Genomic DNA, 27,782 nt, shown 5'->3' on the forward strand with positions numbered 1-27,782 from the left:
ACTTCCTTTCTATGAAATTTCTGCTTTTTGTGTGTAAAATGAATGTGCTAAATAGGATGAGCTCTAAAAATCTCTTTTAGTTCTAAATCTATGATTTTAAGGTAAAGAATTCCATCTGCAGATCTTAAAACGAAGGCTATAAAAATTGAAAGTGGGGATACTTTCGATGGTCAGCTCCAGTAATTAGCTGAAATATACACACTGTTACTGCCAATATTGTAAGTGCTATTTAAACATTTATCATCTAGATAAATTTCTTCCAGGACATAATGGCTTCTATACATACAAAGTAGAGAATCAAGGCAATAAATAAGGAAAGATAGGGTCAAACTTTTTCCAGTTCTCACCAAAGTTTGGTTTGTAGAGCTACTGCTGTTATTTAATATATACATATTATATATATATATTATATATTTAAAATTATGATTAAATTTTACAGTTTCCTGAATCTGTAAAACCATCTAACTTGGGCATAATAGTAAAATCAAAGGAGAAAAAGTTCAAAAGAATATTTGAAGTGATCTAGCCCAATTCCCTTATTTTGTGTACTAGGAAACTAAGATCTTGAGAGTACAAGAGCAATGTCCAGTGTCACACAGGAAGTAACAGAGCCAAGATTTGAAACTAGTTATTCTGACTCCAGATCCAGTGTTCTATCACTGGCCATACCAATGTACAAATTTATGAGGTTTCCGCAAATGGAATCAAAATTAAACAACAGAATGACATCTTATATCCAAAAATGGCCCACCATCATAAACTAAATTGCATGTAATTGAAACATATTTACTGACTAAACAATAAGTACATTGATCTATTGCATGTATTATGAGTATAAAGACATACAGAAAACATCAATTGATCAACTGACAAATATCTAATGAATCCTTATTAAAGAGAAATTACTGTGTTACTCAAAGGCAGTTATAAAGAAATGTAAATTATAGTCCATGAAATAAATCCTGAAAGAGCTTAGAATCCAGTTGAAGAACTACAGAGCATATTTTAAATTAATAGATTACAGAAGTAAACAAATATCACAAAACAGCACTGTAAAGAATTATAGGATTATGAAGTCATAAGGTTTACAGTTCAAAGAACCTTTGGAGCCCATCTATTCTAACTTCCTCATTTTACACATCAAGAAACAAAACCAGAGATAAAGTTATTTTCCTAAGGTCAGATAAAGGGGTAAGAAACAGTTCAGATGTGAGGAGTCAGGATGGATAAAATGACAGATGGTAGATTAAGCATTTACAATGTGCCAGGCATTATGTTAAATTCTGAGAATAAACATCTAAAAATAATATGCAGTTATTGCCTTCAAGGAACATATTTTCTGGTAGGGGAAGATGACACATCAATGGGTGTTAGAAAGGAGACAGCAGCTTGTTCTCTGATAGAGAAGTAAGGTTAGGGCTTGGAAGAGTGTGCCTATCTGAATCCAGAGCAGTATCAGGGTCTTAGTCCAAGTTTCTAATGGTAGGGAGGTGGGGATGAAGGCCAGAGAGGATATACTCCAGAGACATAAAATGAAAGCCTGGGTCTTGGCAGGGTACAACAAAAACCCAACTTTTAGAGCCCTGGGTTGTTGTGACAGTGTAGAACAAAATTCTAGTAAGGATAAACCAATTTCCCTACCTCTTTTTAGATCTCTCTCAAAGTGCTATATTTTTTAACATACAAGGGGAAACACATATTATGCTCAATATGTCTAATACGGAACTTATTTCTTTTCCTTCCTTTCTCTCTGACCCCCACAGCCCCTGGAAAAAGGTCCATCTCTCCTCTAAAATTCCCTCTCTCATATCTGATGATCACATTTTGCTTCAAGTCATAGAGATTTTAAATCTAGGAATCAATCTTATTTTTTTCTCTTTTACTCACCCCCCATATCCAGTCTGTTGCAAAGATATATTGATTCTATCTCAAAGTTCTCACCCTCTTCTCTTCTGGAGCTCCCACTCTAATTCAGGCTGAAACATCTAAATTACTGAAATAGCTTCCCAATTGAATTGGCATTCTTGCCTTCAATCCTAATAACCTTCTAAATAAGCTTCTTAAAATAAAATTCATAAGGTACAAATCTAACCATGTAATTCTTTAACTCTAAAACCTTTGGTAGATCCTTCCTTATTGCCTATAGTATTGGCAATTCACTTAGTATAGAATGAGAACTTCTCAACATGACAGTTATACTGTACACAGTCTGGCTCCCATCTACATCCCTGGGCTTAATTCATTCTATTTCCTTTCATATACTTTGCATTTCTAGCCAAACTGGACTATTTACCATTTTCAGAATATAGTGCCTAACAAACAATAAACACTTAATAAATAGTTGTTGACTTTTTAACTTGATTCAGCATTCTATAATCTGCCTCCACATCTTCATATAGTCTATCTCTCCATGCCTGAAAAATGTATTTCCCTCTCTTCTGCTTTTTAGAATTCTTATCTCCCTTCAAGATTCAACTCAGGTATCACTTCTTATGCAACCTTTTTCTTCACCTTCTCAGTGCTTCATGCTATTAACTCTAATATTCCTCCCTCCTCTGTCAAACTGACAGTTATTTACTTATGTGGAGTCTTGTCCAGGCAGGGGGACACATCTTGGGCAAACCTTCCCATTGGTCCTTCCCATTGCTTTTAGGGTACACATCAATGAAAATAACTCCCCTCCTTGTTTTTTTGTACGGTGTTTAATAAATGTACTTTGAATTGAATTAGATTGGACTGAATTAAACTCAATTCCCTTCTATGCTCAGTGCATCAGATTTATTTATTTGTAATTCATGTGTATTTTAGGCTCAGACTCAGGATTCTATACCTGCATTTTGTCTACATTCCATTGTCTAACAGTTGGCAAGTAAAAGGATATAATCAACCTTTTGTTACTGTGTTCTCTCTGGTTTTCTTCTGCCTGCACAATTCCAAATGTGCAGTTTAGCTGATGCATTTACCAAATGGAAAGAACTCCAAAATTTCAATTCACCTTCTCTTTGGTATATGCAAGTACAAGTCCATTCTGATGGATCCTTCTGTGATTTGCCTATTTTTGGCATCTGTTTTTGTTTAAAAAGGAGCCAACACAAGGAAACAGCAGAAGCAAATTTCAGCACTAAAAAGTACTTAATTATGTGTCTGTAATTTTGAAACATTTTCTAAATTGCTCTTTTATAGTTTTCACAGTAGTTTCTTTTTGGAGGGGAGAATATTTCCCCTTTCCGCAGCCTATTGTTAGGGTTCAAGTGACTGCTTTTGCTGACAAAGATAATAACTGAAATGTCCAGAAAATCATCCATGGTTGTTCCCTATCTACCCTCCCCTGGCCCCCTTTCTGAGCCCTTACTCTGGTGCACAGCTGGCATGAATTCTTTGTAACCAAAAGAAAGCACCTCTACTCAATAATCCTGACCCTATTAAATTAGGTTTGCAATCTAAGTATTCCAATCCTGAAAACAGAACAGTCAGGACCAAGGCAATGCATGGCAATTTATTTGATGCAAACATGAAAAAATTCAAAAACATGTAGATTTCCAGAGTTGAAGGTATGAGGATGATCACTGGCAGTCTGAAAGTAAAAAATCATTATTTTTTCACATAAGTTCATGGAAAAAACCAAGAAAGGAAAAGCATTTGGGCCATATTTCTTTTAAAAGGGATACAACTGCATGAAGATGCTGCCACACCATACTGTTCTGTTCAAAGAAGTCTTTGGAAATTGTTCATATAGATATAAAATACTTAAGTTTTTAATATTTTCTTTACATTTCTATAGCTCCTGACAATGTTTTCCCATTCACAGCTTCCTAGTTTACTTTGAATGTACTTATCATTTTTTGTGTTATGATGCTCACTCAACTGCTTCCCCTGTGGAATATAAACCACTTCCAGACTGAAACTGTGACTTTTTTTCCCCTTTGTATCCCTAGTGCAGTGTCTGACACAAAGCAGGTCATTAATAAATCAGCATTGAATTAGCACATTTCATCTTGCTATCTTGTTACATGATCCCATTTTGCCCTGAGATTATGGGATATGATGACTAGGTGTGTATTGATAGTGCATTTTTGCTTTTTGTGAATATAATTTTGCCTCTTAATGAGATCTTCCCCACCCATTAATGGGCAGACCCATTAATGGGAGTTTGATTAGGGAAGATTTATAGGAAGATCCATAGAGGGGCTCTGAAAAATGTGTAAGTACTGTGAGGTGAGGTTATACTTCAGGGTTTAATTTTTGGAAGCGTTTGTTTGGCCAGATGAGACTCTGGGCAGCTGCTAAACAGTTCCCCCTGGTTTTTAAAACCCAGATGTTGGTGCTTCTCTCTCTGGTAACTATGTATGTATGTCAGACATTTATCTGTCTGTTGATATATGTATTGATTACTGTCAGAAAGCTGGATGCTCTGTCTGTTGATTTTGAGGTCTCTGTATTTTCTCTGAGGTTCAGGCTGCTGACTTTTCCCCTTGAACTAATTGAATGATGCATGTGTTTGATTAAAGTGATTGTTAACCCCTCATATGTTGCCTTTCCTTTTAGAGAAGCAGATCAAAGGACCTGTAGAGCAGGTCCTTCTCTGTATATTGGGGTCCTTGTTTTTACAAGGTGTCATTCTGCTCAACACGCAAGACACCATCAGTTTGCATCTTAGATATTGATACCTGGTTAGAGGAAGAAAGAAACTAGAAGAAAGAAACTGACTCCAGTCCACACACAACCTCAATGAAGGGTGCTTGCCATTGAACTACATGATCAAAATTCTTTATAAAAAATCTTGAAAATTTCTGGTTGATTAAAAACTACAAAAGAGATTGGACTAGATCAAGATTACATCTCAGCCCTTTGTAACTTGCATATTTGAGGTGGTTTGTTTTGTTTTGCTTTGCTTTGTTTTACAAATAGACAAGAATAATTTTAAAATATTAAAATTGGTTGGGCTAATCAATGTTTAGCTGAAGTAAGCCTTCCGGGATGTCTGTACCTTTATAAAGACAATATCAAAGCATTAATTCTCAATGATATCTAATAGACTATTGACGCTCTGGTCAAATTGCTTTTGAAAATTGACTTGGTTGTGTATTTTATGGCAATGAACCAAAAGGAAAAAATAGGTAAGCAAAACCATCAAATACAGCAAGAACTGACAATTCCGGCATTCTATCTCCATAGATTACCAGCTCCCTCCTAAAAAGAGGAGAACATATTCCAATATCAGTCACCTGGAATCAAAGTCTCTTCCCCATTTTTAAAATGAATAATTATAGTGAACATACATAACTAAATAATAAAAAGGAGACGTCATCACAGTTTCTAAAGCGGAAATAACCAGGAAAGAATGAACAGCCACAAACACAAACCCTAAAAGTACTAGGTTCAAAATAGCATTGGACAACAGTATGATAGTATGGCTTGCTTGACAAGGAAGGTTTTGAATGGGATACAAAGGATACATTTTGATAAGGATAAAGCAATACTCAAAGGGATGGAATTCCCATTTTTGGAGAGCATCAGGAAAAAACAAACAAACAAATTAAATTGTGTCTATGTGGATCTGCCTACCTGACACCAGTGGGTTGGGGCAGATTCGTAGTTAATTCCATTCTAGAAACATAATTCTTAGCATTTCTTGAACACTACTAGTGGCTGAGCATCCTGACAGACTAAACAAATTTCTTTTGGTGATTGACCTGTCATCTTCTTTAAGGCTGAGGAAACTGAACAAATTTTACATTAAAACTCTTTTTTGGAAAAATGCTCTAAATCACTATTGATTAGACAGATGCAAAACAAAACAGCTCTGAGGTACCACATCATATCTATCAGATTGATTAACATGAGAAAATAGGAAAATGATGTGTTGGAGAAGATGTGAGAGAATTGGAACATTAATTCATTGTTGGGGGAACTGTCAACTGATCCAACCCTTCTGAAAAGCAATTTGGAACTATGCCCAAAGGGTTATAAAAATGAATATACCCTTTGACCCAGCAATACCACTTTTAGGACTGTATCCCAAAGAGATCATAAAAATGGGAAAGAGTCCCACATGTACAAAAATATTTATAGCAGTTTTTTTGTGGTGGTCAACAATTAGAAATTGAGGGGATGCCCATCAATTGGGGAATGGCTGAACAAGTTGTGGTATATGGATGTAATAGAATACTATTGTACTATAAGAAATGATGAATATGTGGACTTAAGAAAAACCTGGAAAGACTTAGATGAATTGATGCTGAGTGAAGTGAGCAGGACCAAGAGAACATTGTACACAACAACAGCCACAGTGTGTGAGGACTGTTTTCATAGACTTAGCCTTTCGCAGCAATGCAAGGACCTAAAACATTTCCAAAGGACTCAGGATGCAAGAGGCCATCCATATCCAGAGAGAGAACTATGGAGTCTGAATGCAGAATAAAGCAGACTATTTTCTTTTCTGTTGTTTTGTTTTTCTCTTCATTTCTCCCATTCATTTTAATTCTTCTCTCCAACATGACCAATGTGAAAAGGTGTTTAATATGTGTAGAATCCATGTAAGATTAGATGCCTTCTTGGAGAAGGAGGGGGGGAGCAGGGGGAGAAAATTTGGAACTTATAGAAATGATTATTGAAAACTAAAAACCAATAAATTAATAAACTTGGGAAAAAATCCTTTTCTTCTTCATGAGCCCAGTTTCAAATGATCTAAAAGACAGTCAACACTTCATAGGATCATAAGTCCACAGCTGGAAGAGATCTAGGAGGCCATCCAATGTCCCTTCTCTATGTCTGTCTGAAGTAACTGATAAATGAATTCCTGGTCCCAATATGTTTTAAATGGAATGCAAGGTGTCTTTAAATGCAATTCAGATAATCAGGTGAAAATATCATTACTGCATCTGGCCAATTCGTCTTCCCTTCTAGGGTCCACAAAAATGACATATAGTTAATTGTAATTCTTAGGTACTATAGCAGAAGGAAGAAAGAAAATGTACAATCTTGACAGCTGAAGGCTCTGTCTAATGTGATGTGAAGAATCCTTTAATCACGAAAAATAATATTTATCTCGAATTTAGATCCTGCACTGCATTATATATTTATTTTTCATATCTTGGCTCATATCCAGAAACAGGAAACTACTATAAATAATCTACTGATCAGGATTCCCTTTCTAGTTACATTGTTGGGAATAATTAATTGCTGGCTGAAGTAAGAATTCAAAATTATTGCAGTCTTATGATAACACTGAGTGAGGATGGGCCTGATAGGAAAGATAGTTCACACATACTTGGGAAACACACTTATAGCTGCTTGTATTAATTGGAGAAAAAATAAATTCTGGAAGGCATTCAACTAAATAATTACAATTATGGCTAGAAACATCCATGCCACCATAACCATTACATTTGCTATGAATAAGAGCAGCTATACTTAAGTTTGCCAATTAGATGAAAATTGCCTTTGAAACAAGGACCTTTCTTACTTCCTCACATTTTTTTTTCAATAAAAGACATTCCCATCCCAAGTTCAGTATGACATATGTTGTGGAGTTTATAAACTATGGTACTGACAACCTGTTAGAAGTGATACAACTGACTAATAATGTTGAATGAGAAGATATGTAAGATGCCATAAATTCTTAGTTATTTGCAATATAGATTACTCATGGAATAAATAGATACTTAAGAAATTTTTTATCTAGTACATGGGGTATAAAGTGTGAGTTAGTCTTATTCTTCCTAAAACCATGCTTACAAAATTAACAATATAATTAAATTCCAAATGTATAGGTATTATCTTTGTGAATTTCCTATGGAAAACTTTTAACCCAAAAATCCTTTTTTGCTTTATCTCAGCATATATTTTGATCACTTGCATGTTACAGTCAACTGGTTGTACGATGATTAACTAATGATAATGTTCATTTTAGTAAGTAATTAGGGAAATAACTCAGACGGAAAAAGGAACTATTCCCTCCCATCCCCCAAACTCATAACAACAAATAAGGAATGAATTCTGAATCTGTAAACAAATCAATTTGGAATCAGTCTGGGAAAAAATGGATAGAGATATTTTTCACACCCTAGCACCTTGCTCTTGAACTTAATATTAATGGGGATTTTTTTCCTTTGTCTTATTTTGGAAATTATAAAACTACAGGAGAAGAGGAGAGGTAGAGAGGGGGAAGGGTATGAGGAGGAGAAGGGAGAGAAGTAGGGAGAGTGGGAGGGGGAGAAAGAGAGATGGAATGTAGTAAGGTTTAAAAAAAAAGTTTTCCAGAGTATAGCCTTCAAGGAGCTTTGCTCCTGCTCCTCCATCTAAACTCTCATACGCTTCCATAGAGCAGTACTTGCCTCCTGCTGTCCTGCAACCACTCTCCTTTCTCTTCTATTTTCTCCTTTTTCCTGTCCCCTCACAGCTCCCACCTGCCAGCTCCGTGACGGTCATCTATGTCTCACAGCTGATCCTGGGCTAGAATCTGGTTCCTCTGGACTTTGTTCCTCACACTTTATTTCAGACATTTCCCCATAATAACCAAGGTACTGCAGCCTGTTGCTGGATCCAACAGCCCATCCCCATCCCACCCCCCTCTGGTAACACCTCCCCTAACTCCTGCACTCCAGGGCATCTGCAGCCCCCTGAAAACCTTACTGCTGACCCCCAAAAGTGAAGAAAGTTCAGGCCCTGTCTGGAGGAACAATTCCATAGTCTCTACCAAGTACTACCACCACTGGGTGAGTCTTAAGGGCAGAAGACCCTGGATCCTGCGCCTGCCCCTCTCCCCCCAATCCTGCTTCCAAGCCTGGGTGAAGGAATGGAGCTCTGCTGCCTCCCCCACCCCAAATCATTGCCTGATGCTGCTGTGAACAGTCCAATCCCATCACCTTCTCTCACAGCTGCCCAGGAAGGAAGTTTTTAAAACAAAGATGGGAAAGTCTGGGAAAATTATTATTCACCCTGTCAATTTCTTCACAGAATACACTTGTGAACAACTAGACACTAACAGAGAGAAAAATAGTTCTAACACACTGCTAACCAAGATCAATTCTGTAAAAAGAAAGTAAAATAACTTTGGACAAGTTTCCATATCATCTGAAATTGTTCTGAAGCAGGAAAAAAAAACTTTTTAAAAAGACTGAGAACATCAGAAATATGAATTTGAAGAATTCGGCTTTTCCAACTAAAGTGAGCCAAAAGGAAAATTATCCAGGGGCAAAGTTTAGTGATCCAACATCTCCTAGCTTCTCTCCAAAACCTCCATCTCATTGGATGGGGAGCACATTTGAAAATTCCAACCAAACTAGGGAACTGATGGTAGTATATTTGAAAAGTCTATTAAAAGTTCAAACTTAGTTTCCAGATTCAAAGTATTTATGAAAAAAATATATTTTTTCTAGGTTTTTGGATACTTCAACAACAACAAAAATCAGTAGTGAAACTGATATTTGCCTTGTGACCAGAAGAGCAATGAACAGTTTTTTAAAGGTCATTCAAACTTGTGTTTTATATTTTGTAAATACTGTAAAATGTACATATTATTCATATCCTGAGAGATGTGTCATAATTTTGTTAGGAAAGCATTTGGCACTACACAAACGGTAGGTATTTCGTGTGTATGTACATATACTCATATGAACACATATAAACTGGAAAAAATTTAATGTGTGCTAAGGCATATAGATGAATGAAATATTTGTACGATGTGTACTGAGAACTTTTCAAGGAGAAACAGTTATCTCATGCATTTTAAGATGAAGATCTAAATGTAAACAATTTACTAAATGCACTACTGAGACTTTAACTCTATGACAATCATTATAAATAGGGGATTTATGTGTTTCGCTAAAACAGATTTATGCTTTCTTATTGCAAATATTCGTAAAATAACTGTTTCCATTTTTACCAATGGTAACTTAGTGTCTGGTCAAGATCCAGTCAGTTTAAAGCATTTCTAACTTGTTCTAATGCCAGAAAAATTCATTATATTCAAATTTTAAAGTAATAATTTGACCTCCCCTTAAAATATTTTTCTCACAGCAACACTGTGAGTTACTAAGGCAAGTATTATCCCCATTTGAGAAAACAGAGTGTTAGAGAAATCACTTGCTGATCATCACATTCATATTCAGTGCTTTCTTCCTGTTGAACTACACTCCCTGTAGAGAAAGTTTATGTCAGGAATGAATGTTAGGGGGTACTGCAGAACCATTCAAATGTCTGTCTTACTTTGTTTCCTGTGATTGTTGTGTTCTTTTTAAATTTCTTTGGTCATATAATGTAGTGATTACTTGAATAATTTATATTCTTCTGCCTTCAAAAAAGTTTGTTCGTCTGCCTCTGTAGAGAAGACGAAAATTCTCTTCCCCAAAGACAGTTTCAAAACGTGAAAGGTGGGAATATTAGGAGAGTAGAGGGAGAAAGAAGGTGAGGAGAAAGGGTGGAAACAAAGCTAGCCCTGGGTTGTCCAGGCTGAGAGCCAAATTGAGGGCAGAGGGTGGAATCCTTAGGCCAGAAATTCATCTAGCAAAAGGACAAGTCTTTTCCCAAAATATGTGGAAAATGATAAGTGTACATAAACACATTGCTACTGTTTATGTATATATCAGAACCCAGAGGTAAGCCTTTTTTGTGACTCCTTGCATAATTTTTGATCATTTTCGGCCCCCGTTATACTACAGGTTTCTGTTGTTGGGTTTTTTTTCGCTTTTTAGTGAAGACAGAGGAGAAGTAGTGAGAAAGTTTCTGTCCCTATGTAGAAGAGATGTGACCAGAACCTATTTTCAGCAATAAAAGAGAGAGATAAATAAATCAAGTCTAATGCTTAAGGGATATTGCCATGACAATGCAAAAGTCAGAAGGCTGGGTAACCTGACATTTCAAAGGCGAATTTAAAAACAAGAAAGAGCAAGGATGGTAAATCATTCTTTAATTTTTTTTTTCAATTGGATTGCTTTTTTTTCCCTTACTCTGGAATGCATGGGCCTGGTGCCTTAAACATAATATAAACTGGCACTTGTTACACCACCCAGATGTCAGCTGTCCTCTCTTCTTGCTTGTCATGACCCACTGTGTCTGCAGCTGCCTTAGGTCTAAGCTTCAAATGGGAGAAAGTCTGCCAACTGTGCTGAAAGACACAGATTCTGTAGTGCTTTTGAGTATCTGTAGAATCTGTCTAAACAATTAAGATTAGTGATTTAATGTGATTTAATTATAAGCAACCTGAAGACAATTATGACATCTTAGATCTCTGACCCCAAAGCTTGATAGTGCACACAGTAGACACTCAGTAAATGTTGGTAAGGTAAGCAATATATAGGCTACCAGAAACAAGTGGTTGACAAGAAAAATGACATTTCATAAAGGACAATTGTCATATAATTGACGTAAACAATGTTTTTCTTTGCTTATTTTTACTTGATGAGTTCAAACAGGGGATCTTAACCTGGTTCCATGAACTTCTAAAAATGTATTGAAAACTATATTTCAATAAAAATTGGTTTCCTTATAATGCTATGCATTTTATTTTACGCTATAAAAACATTCTGAGTATGATTTCATTAGCCTCACAAGACTATCAAAAAAGTTCAACAAACAAAAAAGATTAAGTACCTCTAGACTAAAGGATTTTGTTTACTGCACTCTCAACTGCCATTATCTTAAGCTAAATTCTCTCAAGATCATTTTCAGGGACTTTGCAGTGGGATTTTCTACAGCAATTAGCTATTGAGCTACTTGTATTTCTTCTAATATTCTATTATTTTATAAAGAAAATGTAACACATTTAGGCTTCTAGATAATATAATATGAATTAACCATTTTAAAATAAATATACATACATATATATAACTATCATTTCTCATTCTTTTCCTACTGTTATAAGGGCAGAATTAAAACATTATTATAATTTGTTCTTCTGAAACTCCCTCTGTGTCAATTGACACTTTTCACAGTAGCTCTTAGGCACTGAGACCATTGAAAAACATTTTTGGAAGGCATATTCAGCTGTGATGAAATACTGTTAATCAGGAGAAGAAAAGTTAAAATGAACCATGTCACTTTTATGATGCAAAATACAAATGCATTTCTACTAAATACACCAGAATTCTAGTTTTAAATTTCAGCAATTGGATTTGGTACTAAATCAACACTCAAATATTTGTAGATTAAGACACAGAAAGACTATTTTGGGGATCCAATCCAACTCCTTCATTTGGCAGATGTGGAAACTGCGACCCAAAGAAATTAATTGAAGTGCTTAATGTCATACATAGTCAGACTATGGTCAGGGCTTAAATCCATGTCTCACTCTCTTTACTTAGTGTTCTTCTGTACAGTGTTAACTATCCAATAATGAATAGACTCAATTTTAAAATAAAAATGTGGGCCCAATAGAATTGCTCCAAAGACATTTGTTACTAATGGTTACTCAGTATTGGCAACACCCTTTCATATTCCCTATATGAAAATTAAAACAACAGCAAATGAATAAAGAAATATTTTTTTTCATTTCTGTGGCAGCTGGTCTGCTCTGTTTGGGCCATCACTGGATCCACTCTTGATATGAACTTCAAAATCTAAGACAATTATAGGTTTAATTCTAATTTTATTTAAAATATCAATTATAAGAGCACAATTCTTAGATTTTGATAAGAAACACATTTTTGACTTCATAATACATATTTCATTAATTGAAGTGTTTGTAATATGAGTTTTGAAGTCAGAAAACAAAATGGAGAGGAAAATAATTATTATTATTTTTCTAGGAATTATTTGGGTATGGCATATTTATAAGAAGCAGGTGAAGAGGGTAAAGTACTTCATTGGAAGTCAGGAATAGCTGAGTTCAAATTCAGCCTCAAACACTTATCAGCTTGGAAACCCTGGACAAGTCACTAAAACTCTATCTGTCTTAATTTCCTCATCTGTAAAATGGAGATAACAGTACCTATCTACCAGAGTTATTGTGAGGATAAACTGTGATATTTGTAAAGAGTTTTGTAAACCTCAAAATGTTATGCAAATGCTAGACATAATTTTAAGTTTAATATTTCATTTTTCTCCAATTCCATGTAAAAACAATTCATTTTTAAAATTGCGTTCCAAATTTTCTCCCTTCCGTCCTACCCCCATCATTGAGAAGGTAAGCAATTTTACATTGGTACACATGTGTAATCATGCAAAACATTTCCATATTAGTCATGATGTAAAAGAAAACATATACCAAAATAAAAATCCAAGAAAAATAAAGTTAAAAAAAAGTATGCTTCAATTTGTATTGACTCCATCAGTTCTTTCTCTGGGGATGAATACCCATTTTCATGATAAGAACTTCAGAGTTGTCTTGCATCATTTTATTGCTGAAAATAACTTAGTCATTTACAATATTTCTGTTACTATATACAATGTTCTCCTGGTTCTACTCATTTCACTTTTCACTGGTCCATGTAAGTCTCTCCAGGTTTTTCTGAAAGCATCTAGCTCATCATTTCTTATATCTCTATAGTATTTCATCACAATTGTATACCACAAATTGTCCAGCCATTTCCCAAATGACGGGCATCCTCTCCATTTCCAATCTGTTACCATTAGAAGAGAGCTGGTATAAATATTTAGGTATAGTTCCAAATTGGTCTACATAATGGTTGAATCAGTTCACAACTCTACCAAGAGTACATTAGTGTCTCAATTTTCCCACATCCTCTTCAACATTTATTATTCTCCTTTTCTGTCTTATTAGCCAATCTGATAAGTATAAGGTAATACCTCAGTATTGTTTTGATCTGCATTTCTCCAATAAATAGTAATTTAGAGCATTTTTAATATGGTTATAGAAAGCTTTGATTGCTTCATCTGAAAATTGAATGTTGATTTTTTTATCATTTCTCAATTGGGAAAAGTCTCTTATTTTATAAATTTGACTCATTTATATATTAGAGATATGAGGCCTTTGCTAGAGAAACTTGCTTCATTTTCTTCACAGTTATGCTTTCCAACAATATTTCCCTCCTTCCTATTTGCCCCCTGTTTATTCTATTCTTTCTCTCCTTTGACCCTGTCCTTTGTCAAAAGCGTTTGGCTTCTGACCATTGCCCCCCCAACCCACCTTCCCTTCTATGAGTATGCCCTTTCTCTTGTCTGCTTGCCCTTCTACTTTACTGTAGGGCAAGATAAATTTCTTTGTCCAATTGACTGTGTATGTTATTCCATCTTTGAGCTAATTCTGATGAAAATAAAGTTCAAGTATTTCACGCCACCTTCCTCATCTTCCCCTCCAATGCAATTGTGCTTTCTTGCCTCTTTTAAGGGAGATACTTTACCCCATTCAATCTCTCCCTTTCCTTTTCTTCCATTGCATTCCCCTTTCTCACCTATTAATTTGATTTCTTTTTAGATATCATCCCATCATATTCAACTTACACCTGTGTCCCTGACTATATATACTCCTAATAATGAGAAAGTTCTTATGATTTTCAAGTATCATCTTCCACTTTAGGAATGCAAACAGTTTAACTTTAAAGTCCTTTATGACTTCTCTTTCCTGTTCACTTTTTGTGCTTCTTTTGAGTCATATTTGGAAGTCCAATTTTCTGTAAACTTTGGTCTTTTCACCAGGGATGCTCAAAAGTCCTCTACTTCATTGAATATGAATTTTCCCCCTGAAGGATTGTACTCAGTTTGGCTGGGCAGATGATTCTGGGTTCTAATTCTAGCTCCTTTGCTCTCCAGAATATCATATTTCAAGCCCTTCAATCGTTTAATGTAGAAGCTGCTAAATCCTGTGTTATCTTGACTGTGGTCCACAATACTTGGATCATTTCTTTCTGGCTGATTGTACTATTTTCTCCCTAACCTGAGAACACTGGGATTTTTATTGTAATCTTCATGGGAGTTTTATTTTTGGGATCACTTTTAGGGGGTATTTGGTGGATTCCTCCAATTTCTGTTTTACACTCTGGTTCTAGAATATCAAAACAATTTTTTTTGATAATTTCTTGAAACATGATGTTTAGGCTGTTTTTTAAATCATGGCTCTAAGGAAATTCCTGGATCTGTTTTCTAAGTCAGTTGTTTCTTCTAATAAGGTATTTCACTTTACCTTCTTTTTTTTTGACTCTTTTGGTTTTGTTTTATTGTTTCTTGGTGAATCGTAGCATCACTAGCTTCCACTGGCTCCACTCTCATTTTCAAGGAATTATTTTCTTCAGAGAGGTGCTGTAATTTTTCATTTGGCCAATTCTACTTTTTAAGTAGTTCTTTTCTTCAATGAATTCCTATCTCTCTCTCTCTCTCTCTCTCTCTCTCTCTCTCTCTCTCTCTCTCTCTCTCTCTCTCTCTCTCTCTCTGCGTGTGTGTGTGTGTGTCTTCATTTGGCCATATCTGTTTTTAAGTTTTTCTTTTCAGTGAACTTTTGTCTATTATTTTCCCATTTGGACAATTCTGTTCTTTAAGGCATTCTTCTCCTCACTGGATTTTTGGACCTCTTCATCATTTGTCCTAGTCTGTTTTTTAACATGTTATTTTCTTCAGTATTTCTGTGTCTGCTTTCTTTACAAAGTTGTTGACTATTTTTTCATGATTTTCTTCCATCAGTCTCATTTCTCTTCATACTTTTTCCTCTACCTCTCTTACTCAATTTTTAAAATCCTTCCTAAGAATATACATGGCTCAGATGCCAATTCATATTTTTCTTGGATGCTTTGGATATAGGAATTTTGAATTTATGGTCTTCTTCTGAGTGTGTATTTTGATTTTCCTTGTGTGAATACTAACTTTCTATCGTCAGAATTTTTTTTCCTATTTGATCATTTTCCCCAGCCTATTTCTTGACTTCTGTCTCTTTGCTAGAGTGGGACTCTGCTTCCAGGTAGAGATAACACCATCCCCAACTTTAGCGGTTTTGTGCAACTGTTTTCAGAGATACTTCTAGAGACCTGCAAGATTTAAGTTTTTCTAAGATGGTGTGTTCTAAGGAGACAAGTATTTGCTACTTTCTTGGCCTATACTCTGGTCTGTGAGAAACCACAATCACTCTTTTCTGCCGTGGAACTGTGATGAGGGTCCTTACTCCACTGAGGTCACAAGTTCTGGTATGCTAGTGTTCCTTCCTGCCTTGGACCTGCTACCCAGGACTGTGACCTGAATCTGAACATGGGAAAAAATAACAGAGTCTTGCACACCCTCTCCCCTGTATGCTGGCAAACAGACCTTTGCTATCTCTTTCTTTTTAAAAAAAGATTTAAATTAACTTATTTGTTTTTTTAGTTTTGAACATTCATTTCTACAAGATTTTGAGTTCCCAATTTTCTCCCCATCTTTCCCTTACCCTCCACTTTAAGATGGTATGCATTCTGATTATTCCCTCCCCCAGTCTGCCCTACCTTTTATCATCCCCCCTCTTATCTCCTTCCCCTTTACTTTCTTGAAGGGCAAGGTAGATTTTTATATCCCATTGTCTGTGTATTTTATTTTCCCAGTTACATGTAAAAAACAATTTTTTAACATTTGTTTTCAAAACTTTGTGTTCCACATTCTCTCCCTTCCTTCCTCACCATCCACCCCTTTGAGAAGGCAAGCAATTCAATATAGGTTACACATTTGCAGTTATGCAAAACAACTCCATAATAGTCATGTTGTGTAAGACTAATTACATTTCCCTTCATCCTATTCAGCCTCCCACCCCCCAGCCTCCCCTACCAATTATTCTATTTTTTCCTTTGACCCTGTCCGTTTTCTAAAGTGTTTGCTTCTGGCTACCCCTTCCCCCAATCTGCCCTCCATTCTATCATCCCCCCTCCTTCTTCCCTTCCACCCTACTTTCCTTAGGGTGAGATACCCAATTGAGTGTGTATGTTATTATCTCCTTAAACCAAATCCTATAAGCATAAGGTTCACTCATTCCTTCTCACCTACCCCCTCTTTCCCTGCATTGTGAAACTTTTTCTGTGCCTCTCTTATGTGAGATAATTTATCCCATTCTATCTTTCCCTTTCTCTTTCTTCCATTACATTCCTCTCTGACCCTTTAATATTATTCTTGGATATCATTCCTTCATATTCAACTTATGCTATGCCCTCTATCTATCTATCTATCTATCTATCTATCTATCTATCTATCTATCTATCTATCTGTCTGTCTGTCTGTCTGTCTGTCTGTCTGTCTGTCTGTCTGTCTGTCTGTCTGTCTGTCTTTCTTTCTGTCTGTCTATCCATCCATCCATCCATCCATTCATCCATCCATCCATCCATCCACCCACCCACCCACCCACCCATCTATCCATCTATCTATCTATCTATCTATCTATCTATCTATCTATCTATCTATCTATCTAATCTATCTATCTATCTCCTCCATGTACCCTAATACTGAGAAAGGTCTCATGAGTTACAAATATCTTTCCATGTAGGAATATAAACAGTTCAACTTTAATAAGTTTCTTATGATTTCTTTTTCCTGTTTGTCTTTTCATGCTTCTTTTGATTCTTGTATTTGAAAGTCAAATTTTCTATCCTGCTCTGGTCTTTTCATCAAGAATGCTTGAAAATCCTCTATTTTCATTGAATTTCCATTTTTCCCCTGAAAAATTATACTGAATTTTGCTGGATAGGTGATTCTTGGTTTTAATCCTATCTCCTCTGACCTCTGGAATATCATATTCTAAGCCCTTTGATCCCTTAATGTAAAAGCTGATGCCTCTTGTATTATCGTGATTGTATTTCAGCAATATTTAAATTGTTTCTTTCTGGTTGTTTGCAATATTTCCTCTTTGACCTGAGAACTCTGTAATTTAGAAGTTTTCTTTTTAGTATCTCTTTCCAGAGGCAAACACTGGATTCTCCCAATTTTTATTTACCCTCTGGTTCTAGAATATCAAGGCAGTTTTCCTTGATAATTTCTTGGAAGATGATGTCCAGGCTCTTTTCTTTTTTGATCATGGCTTTCAGGGAGTCCAATAATTTTAAAATTAACTCTCCTGGATCTATTTTCCAAAGCAATGCTTTTTCCAATGAGACATTTCACATCATCTTTTATTTTTTCAATCTTTGGTTTCTGTTATAATTTCTAGATTTCTCATAAAGTCATTAGCTTCCATTTGCTCCATTCTAACTTTGAAGAAATTATTTTCTTCAGTGAGCTTTCAGACCTTCTTTTCTATTTGGTCAATTTTGCTTTTTAAGGCATTCTTCTCCTCATTGGTTTTTTGGATTTCTTTTGCCATTTGGATTAGTCTGTCTTTTTCAGGTGTTGTTTTCTTCAGTATATTTTGTGTCTCCTTTAGCAAGTTATTGATTTGATTTTCATGATTTTCTTGAATTACCTTCAATTTTTTTCCAAGTTTTTCCTCTCTTTGTCTTATTTGATTTTTAAAATTCTTTTTGAGTTCTTCCATGGCCTGCAACCAATTCATATTCCTCTTAGTAGCTTTTTATGTAGAACCTTTAGCTCTGCTATCCTCCTCTGGCTGAATACCCTAATATTCCTTGTCATCTTGTCTATAGTCTGAGTTTTTATGATGGTTACTCATATTCCCAGCCAAACACTTGACTTTTTAACACTTTGTCAAGGTGGGACTCTTTTTTCAGTGTGGGTGTGGGTGTGGGTGGATGTACTGCCCCAGGTTTCATGGATTGTGTATCACCCACTAGATCTCCTACTGTCTGTGGCCCTAGAGCTCTGGAAGCAATCTCTGCTTCTGTTGCCACCATGGCTGGCCACAGCTCCTACTACCACCCTCATCACCCCAGGAATGGTGCCAGATCTGCTCACATTGTGTGCTCCTCTTTCACCCAGGTCCCACAGAGTTTTCCCACTGAACTTTTTGTCATTTGTGGGTCAAGAAGTCTGAAAACTGCCACCAATGCCAATGATTCAGTCCCTTGAGGCCTGCTCCAGCTAATCTGTTCCAGTGCAGCCCACACTGGACTGTACTCTGTTCCCTGCCTGGTACAAAAGACCCTTCCTGTCAACTTTCCAGGTTGTCTTGAGCTAGAGTTTTGTTTCACTCTGTCATTTTGTGTGTTCTGTAGCTCTAACATATTTTTAGAGTCATTTTTACAGGTATTTGGAGGTCTCTGGGGAGAGTTCAGGGAAGGCCCTGCTTTTACTCTGCCATCTTTGCTCTGTGCCCCCATAAACTCTTTTTGACAAGTTATTTGACACCCCCCCCCTTACTGTCTATGCACTGAGAGCTCTGGAAGCAGCTGCTAGAGCTGCTGATTCATTCACTCCCAACAGTACTAGCCATTATTAACTATTAATGATTTCATTCTAAATAATCCAATATTTTCTCCTGCTTCCCAGAAAGAAAAAAAATGTCTTTCAGAAAATAAAATAAGAACACTGAAGTCAGAGTTTTTTCTTGACAGGAAGACACAAAGGAAATTCATACTTTAAGGAAATTTTACCAGATTATATGATTCATCTTTGAGCTACTAAAAGTATCAACCCATGTCACTGGTCTACAAATTAGAAATTATAGAGACAAGTCATTATTATCCTCATGTATATGGCACATTAGGCTACCCAAATGACTAGCCCTGCCTTACTGATGATGTGGCACTGTGCTGAAGTCCATTCATGGTTCCCTTAAAGAGCCTGCAAATTAACCTCTTGTTGATAAAAAAAAAAATACCCTTATTTCTATTTCTAATCAGTACTTTGCCTTCAGAAAAATATTTAGTTTTTCCCTCTCAGCAAACAAAAATAAACTTATAGACAGTCTCACAAGGCCGTCATGATTTAATTATATAGACTTGGGCAATGGAATTGTCGTCTTCTTGCCTAAGAATATGTAATATTTCTTTGAACAATTTGTACCCCCCCCTTCCATCCATGAGGAATATACAATATTCTAGCCCCTATGACAGGTTCCTTCAGGCTCACTCCCAGTGAATCTGGTGAACAAACACCTTGACACAAGGTAGCTTAGCTGTTTGATAAAGACGCTTGGACTAAAAACAAAATAAAGCAACAAAAAAAGAGTTGTTTGGTCCCCTGTCTACTAAGTGAAAAATCAGATGCATCATTTAACCTTGATGTAGCTCATTAAATGAGGGCAAAGACACATATGGATCATTGGGACTTCACAATTTCACACTCATAAATGGAGAAAACAGTTTTGTATCAAGTGCTTGAAGTGGGAGGCATATGATATTGCATTGTGAAAGACATGTTCTGAACGCATCTGAGTGTTTCACTTACCCAGTACTGTGAGCTCTGCAGAAGCACTGATGTTCTCATTTTTGTAGGTGACCGCACAAGTGTATGTCCCGGTATCATCATCTGTCACATTGGAAATAAGTAAGTTGCTGCCACCTAATAAAGAATACTTTCTGGACCTGTAACATGGGAAACAGAGGAACTTAGTGAGTCAATCAATACCTTTCAACACCTAGCAAACTAGTTCCAATCTTAAACTGGACTGTGTGAAATGGTGTAAAAATTGAAGCCCAATTTTAAAATGTTGGAACAAACCTTGCACCATTCATTTTATTTTAATCGCTCGTGTTATTGACTAAAAAAATGCATTCAGGGTGAATTATTCCCTTTGAATGACTATATTCAATTGCCAAAGAAATGAAACAAAATGAAGCATCCTGGTTGTGGCCCAAATTGCATAAGGTACATCAATGAAAACTGGGACATATCAATGTTTTCAAGGTCAAGTCACCATGAAAACTGAGATTCTACTCCATTTATCTTTGTTGTGCAAATCGCCTTTGGCTTCTTGGTCAAATTGAAAGGGTAAAGTATCCCCTATTATCATGTCTGTGCAATAGTAAAAAATATTTCCGAAATGGTATCCAATTAACATCATAAGAGGAATTCATATTTTAAAGTGGGAACTAGTTCTATTATATTCCAAGTAGAATTGCGTTCTTAGCAATCCCGATGTTTTTGCTATATTGCTTTATGGTTTTAGAAATTGTAACATGAGCAAATAGTAACAGAATTCCTAAATCTAAAATACCTGACTTGGATCACTTCCTCTCCTCGAATCCAGGTAAAACTCGGTGGAGGATACCCAGAAACACAACACTCTAGAATGGCATCTTTTCCTTCGATAGCTACCACATTGGAAGGTCTCTGCAGGAAAAACTGTTGTCTGTGTAAACCTGGATCTATGAAAGGAAAGGACAGGGTCATCATTGTGGTGGGAGACACTGCAAAGATAAATGATATATCTGAAGGATTCCATCCTTGAAAGATATATTGATGGAAAGCAATGAGATGAAGTGGAGGGAAACTATCAAAACATCAAATTGGAAGTAAGAACCTAATAGATTTTTCCATCTTCTACATCTCCAGTTTCGTAAGGCTCTCATTTCAACATATATTGACAGCATGGTATATGACAGAGAACATATCTTCATGGGCTAATAGCAATACCATTTTATGTATAAAAACACTGATGCTGTTTTAAACATTTGTACATTTATACATTTATGTATAAAAACATACTGCTAAAGCATAACACATTAATTTGCATTAGTATGTGTCATAGATAATGCTTTAGAAAGAAAGGAGATCATTGATACAATAAGACAGAAGACACACAATTTTTGATGGTGGAGAAAGAAAAGGAGTGACCTCAAAGCTTGGGTCACTGGCTAAAGACAATTCACCCAAATGATGTAGCACATGTGAAAATCATGGGAAGTCAGAATGGAGGATAAGACAGACAAATATAAGAAAGGAAACATTGCAGAGGAGACAAGTGATATTCAAGGAATCTAAATTAAAACTTGTTGTACATTATGATTCTACTATGGGACAGGAATGTTTTATTTGATAACATAGAATCATAGAATCTTAGAGTGATAAAAATCCTCAGAGGCCTTTTACTCCAACCCATACCTACACAGAATTGCTTTTCAGATTTTTTTAAACAATTAATACATCCAACCTCCGTGTGGAAAACTTCAGGGATGGTAAGGACATTACCTCTTGAGGCAACCCATTTGTGTTTATTTTTTTCCCCTTGTAGAACAGAAACCTGCTTCTTTGATATTTGCAACCATTGCTAAGCTTGACCTTCTGGGGCCATGTTAAATAACCCTGTCCTTTACTTGAGACTCCTTAAAAAAGGAAAAAAAAATAACTTCGAGACACTTAACATTTCCTTCTGTATCTTCATCTTATTCTACTTAAACACACTCAGTCCTTTCAAATGCACCTCAGATCACAAGGACTTGAATTCCTTTGTCATTCTTATTCATTCCCTTTGAACATTCCTAAGGTTATCAGTGCCCTTCATAAAACTAAATCTCTAAGACTGAAGACAACACTCTAGAGGAGGTCCAACCCAGATAGAGTAAATCAATTTTTACATCTCTTTTTATTATGGACTCTGTGCCTCTGTTAATGCAATCTATGATAGTTAGACTTTCTACGGTCTTACTTTTCTGGCTCAGGATTTTCAGTAAACTAAGATACAGAAATCTTTTTCACAGAAACTGTTCCTAGCAAATGTTCAGAAAATAGTTGATAAGATATGGACAGAGACTAATTAAAGGCCACTGCAGACCAGATGATGAAATTAACAATGGAACTAGTGACATCATTCTAAAGAACATCTTGTGAAAGAAATCTGACATTTTCTGTCTTTCTACATCTGCTTCCATTTGGTACAAAAAATAAGCCAAGTACAAAATGACAATAATGGAAGAATTTTAAAGATGTGTCATTTATTAAAATAATATTGCTGAAGATTGTTTTTTTTTTTTTCAAATGTTAGGTACAAAATATCAGAATGTATTTTGCATTCGTCTTGTGGAGGAAATATACATCTCCACAGAAGTAGTAGCCTTAAGAAGTATATGGAAACATATGTTCAGGGTTGTAACAAATAAAGCCAAACTCTTACTCTGATTCTATCTCATTTCTGGTTCCATCCAGGTATTTTATTGAGATTAACTGGGGACCTCCTGTCACTGCAAACTGGTCTCATGAGATTAACTACAGGGAAACACTTCCACCAGAACAGACCTGATCTTGGGGTGACAAGTTTTCCCCAATGTTAGGACATTCTTACCCCAAATCATCAAATATGGACATCCTGTCCTTGTTATCTGACCTCCCCAAAAAGGAAAATGGCTAAGTTGCCTCACCTAAGAGGCTCTTTTCGCTGTCTGCCTGAAAGTTATGTAATTCCCTATAAGTGTATATATCCCTCTATTTTGGAAAGTTACTAGCTACCTGGCAGGCACCCAGTGAGATGGTGCATATTAAACTCTATCTTTCTGCCTTGCTTCTCAATTTATTGACCTCCAGTCATACCCCTTCAGGAGGATTTGAGGATCTCTGGATCTTCAAGAAGGTTTCTCAGAAGTAAGTAGGAATAACTTGAAGGTTGATGTTTCTAAAAACCTCAGAATTAGACTTAGATTTTAATTAAATATTATCTTTGTGCATAAATATCATTAGGATAGGGGCACATCAAGCTGGAATCTTCTTCCCTTGACCAGCTGTTTTTTTTTTTTTCAGGAGAATGATTACTTATTATTATTATTATTATTAATGATTAAGTTATATTTAGGACTTGATGACTAGTCCTAGGGAGAGGAATAATAGGCAAAGCTACCTCTGTCCTCTTGAAAGTAGATGGGGGTTTATCACTTAAGTAAACTACTTTTAATAATCTCTTTTGGTGACAAAACTGAGTGATGGGAGTTGACAGTTGCTTCTGGCACCTAAAAATGACATTTTACCTTAGGGACAGCTATGACTATGTCAGTTACTTATTTGTTTTTCTTTTCTTTTCTAGTTGGAAATAAACATGGTGAGCCCATACTGAGATCTATCCCCAATACAACAAAATCTTCAATCTTTGTCAGAGATTGCTGGTCTTGTTTCCCAAATGTTGCTCAAAAATTTATGGATTCTAAAATCTGAGAAGGGAAAAACAAAATAGGACTGAGAAATTTATTGAAAAATTATTTCTGAAATGGCAGCAGATAACCTGCTGCTTTTCACAGAAACGGAAAAGTAAAAACAAAAACTTCCCTGTAGTCTTATTTGGAATGCCAAGGGACACTTTTTTTTTTTGCCATTTACTAAGGTATTATTTATCTTTGTAATTACTTTGGTTTTTTTTTTATTTAAAAGATAGCTTTTTAAAATAAGATTAAATATGAGGTGGAGGAAAGTGCAAGAAATGAGGAAATAAATAATAATGATAAAAATCACTGGACAAATGTTTAACAGCAAAAAAAAGTTTTCTTCTGAAAATTCCTTACATAGCATACATTAGAGATCTCTAGGAGTCTACAGATTGTGAAATTCCAAGTTAGTTACTCTCATTAACTTATTTGAGCTTTGTGGACTCATGTTTGCAAAGGAAAACTAGTCTGATTCCTTGATCTGAGCTCAGTGTTATACCTCATGATAGTGGAATTAATCTGTTTCAGAGTTCCTGAATTATATGTGAAAAAAGATAGAGAAATCTGTCATTAATGTGATACTGATTTCTCAGTACACAGTACATTAATAGATAGAACTACTACAGAGGAAATTGTTACCTTTCCCTCCCACCCCCTGTGGAAATTTAATCCTGACTCAGTCTTAGACTGTGACAGGGGAAAATGCTAATAAACAATAATTTAAAAAGAATAGCAATACAGAGACTGAGATCACCAAAGCAAATTTTGTAGTTTCTGTCCTCAAAAGACTTATATTCTTTTAAACCTGCAGAATTCAGTATTCTTCAACTAATAATGTTCAGATATGAAAAATGCTCTAGTTAGTCATTATGCAATAATGCTGCTCAAGGAATGAATCAGTGATTCTCTCCTTGGAAGAGCCCAGTCTGGCCACTGATGTAGCTTGGGAGATCTGTGTATAACTGATTCAGTGTCCCAGCCCAGTCAGGAAGTTCACACACAAAAATAATGGGGCAAGATGTAGAGAATGAGGGACACCAACAAGAGAGAATAACTAGAGTATTATTACGTGTAATTCAGAGTTCTTTCTTCTGCCTCCCTTCAACCCCCACCTATATTGGAAAGTGAAAAAATTAATAGTACGTTCATATGCAAATATAAAGGCCTACAATTTAATGTATGCATGAAGCATAGGTTCTAGGGGCATCTTGAAAGAGGAAAAAACATGCCCAGTTTCCTCCTCTAAACTGGCTGCATTCTTCAGATAACAGGACTTTTCAAGAGCAACAAGGAGTTCCTTTCATTTTTGTGGTTTCCTTGAGTAGAAAAATTGTTTACCAACATCCTGTGCTCCTCAGTTTTTGTTATTAAAGTCATGCCACAATGGGATATCAAACAAATTTTCTATTGGAAAGGAAAGGCCACTGCAGGCTACTGTGGAGGATTCTCTTTGATTTCTTCCCAGGCATTAGAGTTATAAATTAATTTAACTCCACAGAGCTGGTTTCCTCTGTCTACATGCAAGTTAGCCTACCATTCACCTGCTGGCTTTCTCTCCTCATTCTCTATCTAGACATGTCTTAAAAACTTCAGCAATTACCATGTGTCTTTAGGTGCCAATGGGCATTTTCACAAATGATCTGAGAATCAAACACCATGATGCACCTTCCTTTACATCAGTGCTTTCATCAGAAAAACTATCTCATCCAACATGATCCTAAGCATTTATATTTAATAAAGGAGTAGGGATGGAGGGGAGGGGAATCTTCCAAATTGGCCTTATGCCAAGTAGCTTTAAACCACAAAGAGGCAGGAATAGTTTCTTTGTAGTGATTAGACATTATTCTAGGATTATTTGTTTTCCTTATTTACATCAAGGTAATATGAAAAGTGACATGCCATCACTTAGACTATTTCTGTATCTGTGATGATCCCCTTTCTCCCTACATGGAGAGAGAGAGAGAGGGAGAAGCAGTGAGAGAAAAAGAGGAAAGGAGGCAGGGAGGGAAAGAGGGCACGAGAGAGAAAGAGAGAGAGATTTGTAGGATATATGTATGTGTATACACAGCACATGTTATATGTTATACATATATGTCTATAAACCTATATATTTAGAATATATACAATTTATTATATCCATAAGTATGTATAAGTAAACATGCATATATACATATATACACATGTAATAAATTATATAGTACACATATATGTGTGTATGTATATGCACATATAAGACCAAACTGTTTAATCTTATTTTCATCATATCACTATAGCTTTTCTGTCTCAGCAGCAATTTTTTTGGTCTGTCAGTTTATTCTGTTACCAGTTTTGAAGAAAACATATTTCATTTATAATCTATTTTTGTTCCTTCTGATAATAAAATTCTAGGAAACAAATATTGCTGTTTTGAGGTTCAAAGTTAGTTTAGGATATCTAAAAAGCTTCCTAATTTATGAATATACACAAACAGCATTTTATAGAATTCATGGGGTGAAATAAACTACAGATCTTATTTATGGAGTCCCTTATACCTAAAGGCAGCTAGCGTGCTCATTGGATGGAGTATTGAACCTGGTGTCCGTATGATCTGAGGTGAAACTTGGCTTTTGCCACTTCTTAGCTCTGAGTGCTTCAGTTTTAGCCTGCATCAAATGGGAACTTAACACTCATGATTGCTGTGACAATCAAATGATATAATATTTATAAAATGCTTTATAAACCTTAAATGAATATACCAGTGCTAGTTATTATCATTAACTATTGTTTCCTACATAGTTAATATTGAATCTCGGAATATCTTAGCACCTTATTCTCATATAATGAAGTCTCTTTTTGGATCCTGAGGCATACATCAACACCAAATGTAGACCAATATAGCAGGTATATCAGACCTGCAGCTTGTGCCTCAGCATAGCCATTGTTTCAGATTTCTCAAACCTATTCTGTCTGATTCTTTTACGTGAGTTGGAGATTAGGTCTCTGTAAAAATGTGGAGTGAAGCCAATGAATATCCACATGGAAGGAAGAACAGCTGGTCTTTAGCCCACATACATGAGAAGCCTTCCATAGCTCCGTCTGGTCAAGTGAGCACATGAACATGCTTGAAGGGGACTGGGAGCAAAAGGAACATTTGTTTCTTGTCACAATGAGTAAAAATACATAAGGTGGGAGATTTGCTCCCATGAAGAGAACTGCCTAAAGAATTCTTAAAGAGATGTGTGTGTGTGTGTGTTGTGCATGTGCATACACGTGTACAGTGTGGTTTGTATGATATCACAATTCTGATAAAACAGTTTTGATGGGATGGTGAGGGAGTAAGTTAAGCGTAGGCTGTCAAGGAAGGAATCAATAGAGAACAGGTGGAGTTAATGAATACCAATTAATCTTTAAAGGACTTAACCAGTCATGTCATCAGAAAAAGTCTACGATTGAAAGGTAGTTTATGTAATGCATTAAAAATATATGTACAGCTACGTTAAAAAAAAAGTAACTGAGGTGTCCATACTCTGACCCAGAGGTCCCACTGCTGGGCATAAACCCAAAGAGGTCGGTGACAAAAATAAATATCACATTATAAAATATTTATAGGAGCACTTTTTTACAGTAGTAAAGAACTAGAAACAAAGTAGTTACCCATTGGCGGGGTACCTTCATGTGATGGAATAGTAATGAATTGCAAAAGAAAGATGACTTAAGAGTAGAGAGACTCATAGGAAGACATGTGAACTAATACAAAGTGAGATAAGCAGAATCACTCCCTTTCATCTCTCTCTCTGTGTATATATGTATATTTATGTATACGTGGGTGTGTATTTATGTATATATATAATATATGTATATATACATATGTATGTATGTGTGTATGCAAACTGTACGGACATAAATAGAAAGAATAAGAACAAAACATTTGGAATTGAATAG

General features: G+C 35.8%; 1 protein-coding gene across 1 annotated transcript in view; it reads right to left on the minus strand.

Moving 5' to 3' along the window:
• The window catches only part of DCC (DCC netrin 1 receptor), a 995,337-nt gene that overhangs the window by 759,121 nt on the left and 208,434 nt on the right, over nucleotides 1–27,782 (minus strand). Inside the window, 2 exon segments of the mRNA XM_072606654.1 lie at nucleotides 20,182–20,318; nucleotides 20,951–21,101. Coding sequence (XP_072462755.1) covers nucleotides 20,182–20,318; nucleotides 20,951–21,101 — 288 coding nt within the window.

This window comes from Notamacropus eugenii, chromosome 4 (genome assembly GCF_028372415.1).
Source record: "Notamacropus eugenii isolate mMacEug1 chromosome 4, mMacEug1.pri_v2, whole genome shotgun sequence".
Taxonomy (NCBI): Eukaryota; Metazoa; Chordata; class Mammalia; order Diprotodontia; family Macropodidae; genus Notamacropus; species Notamacropus eugenii.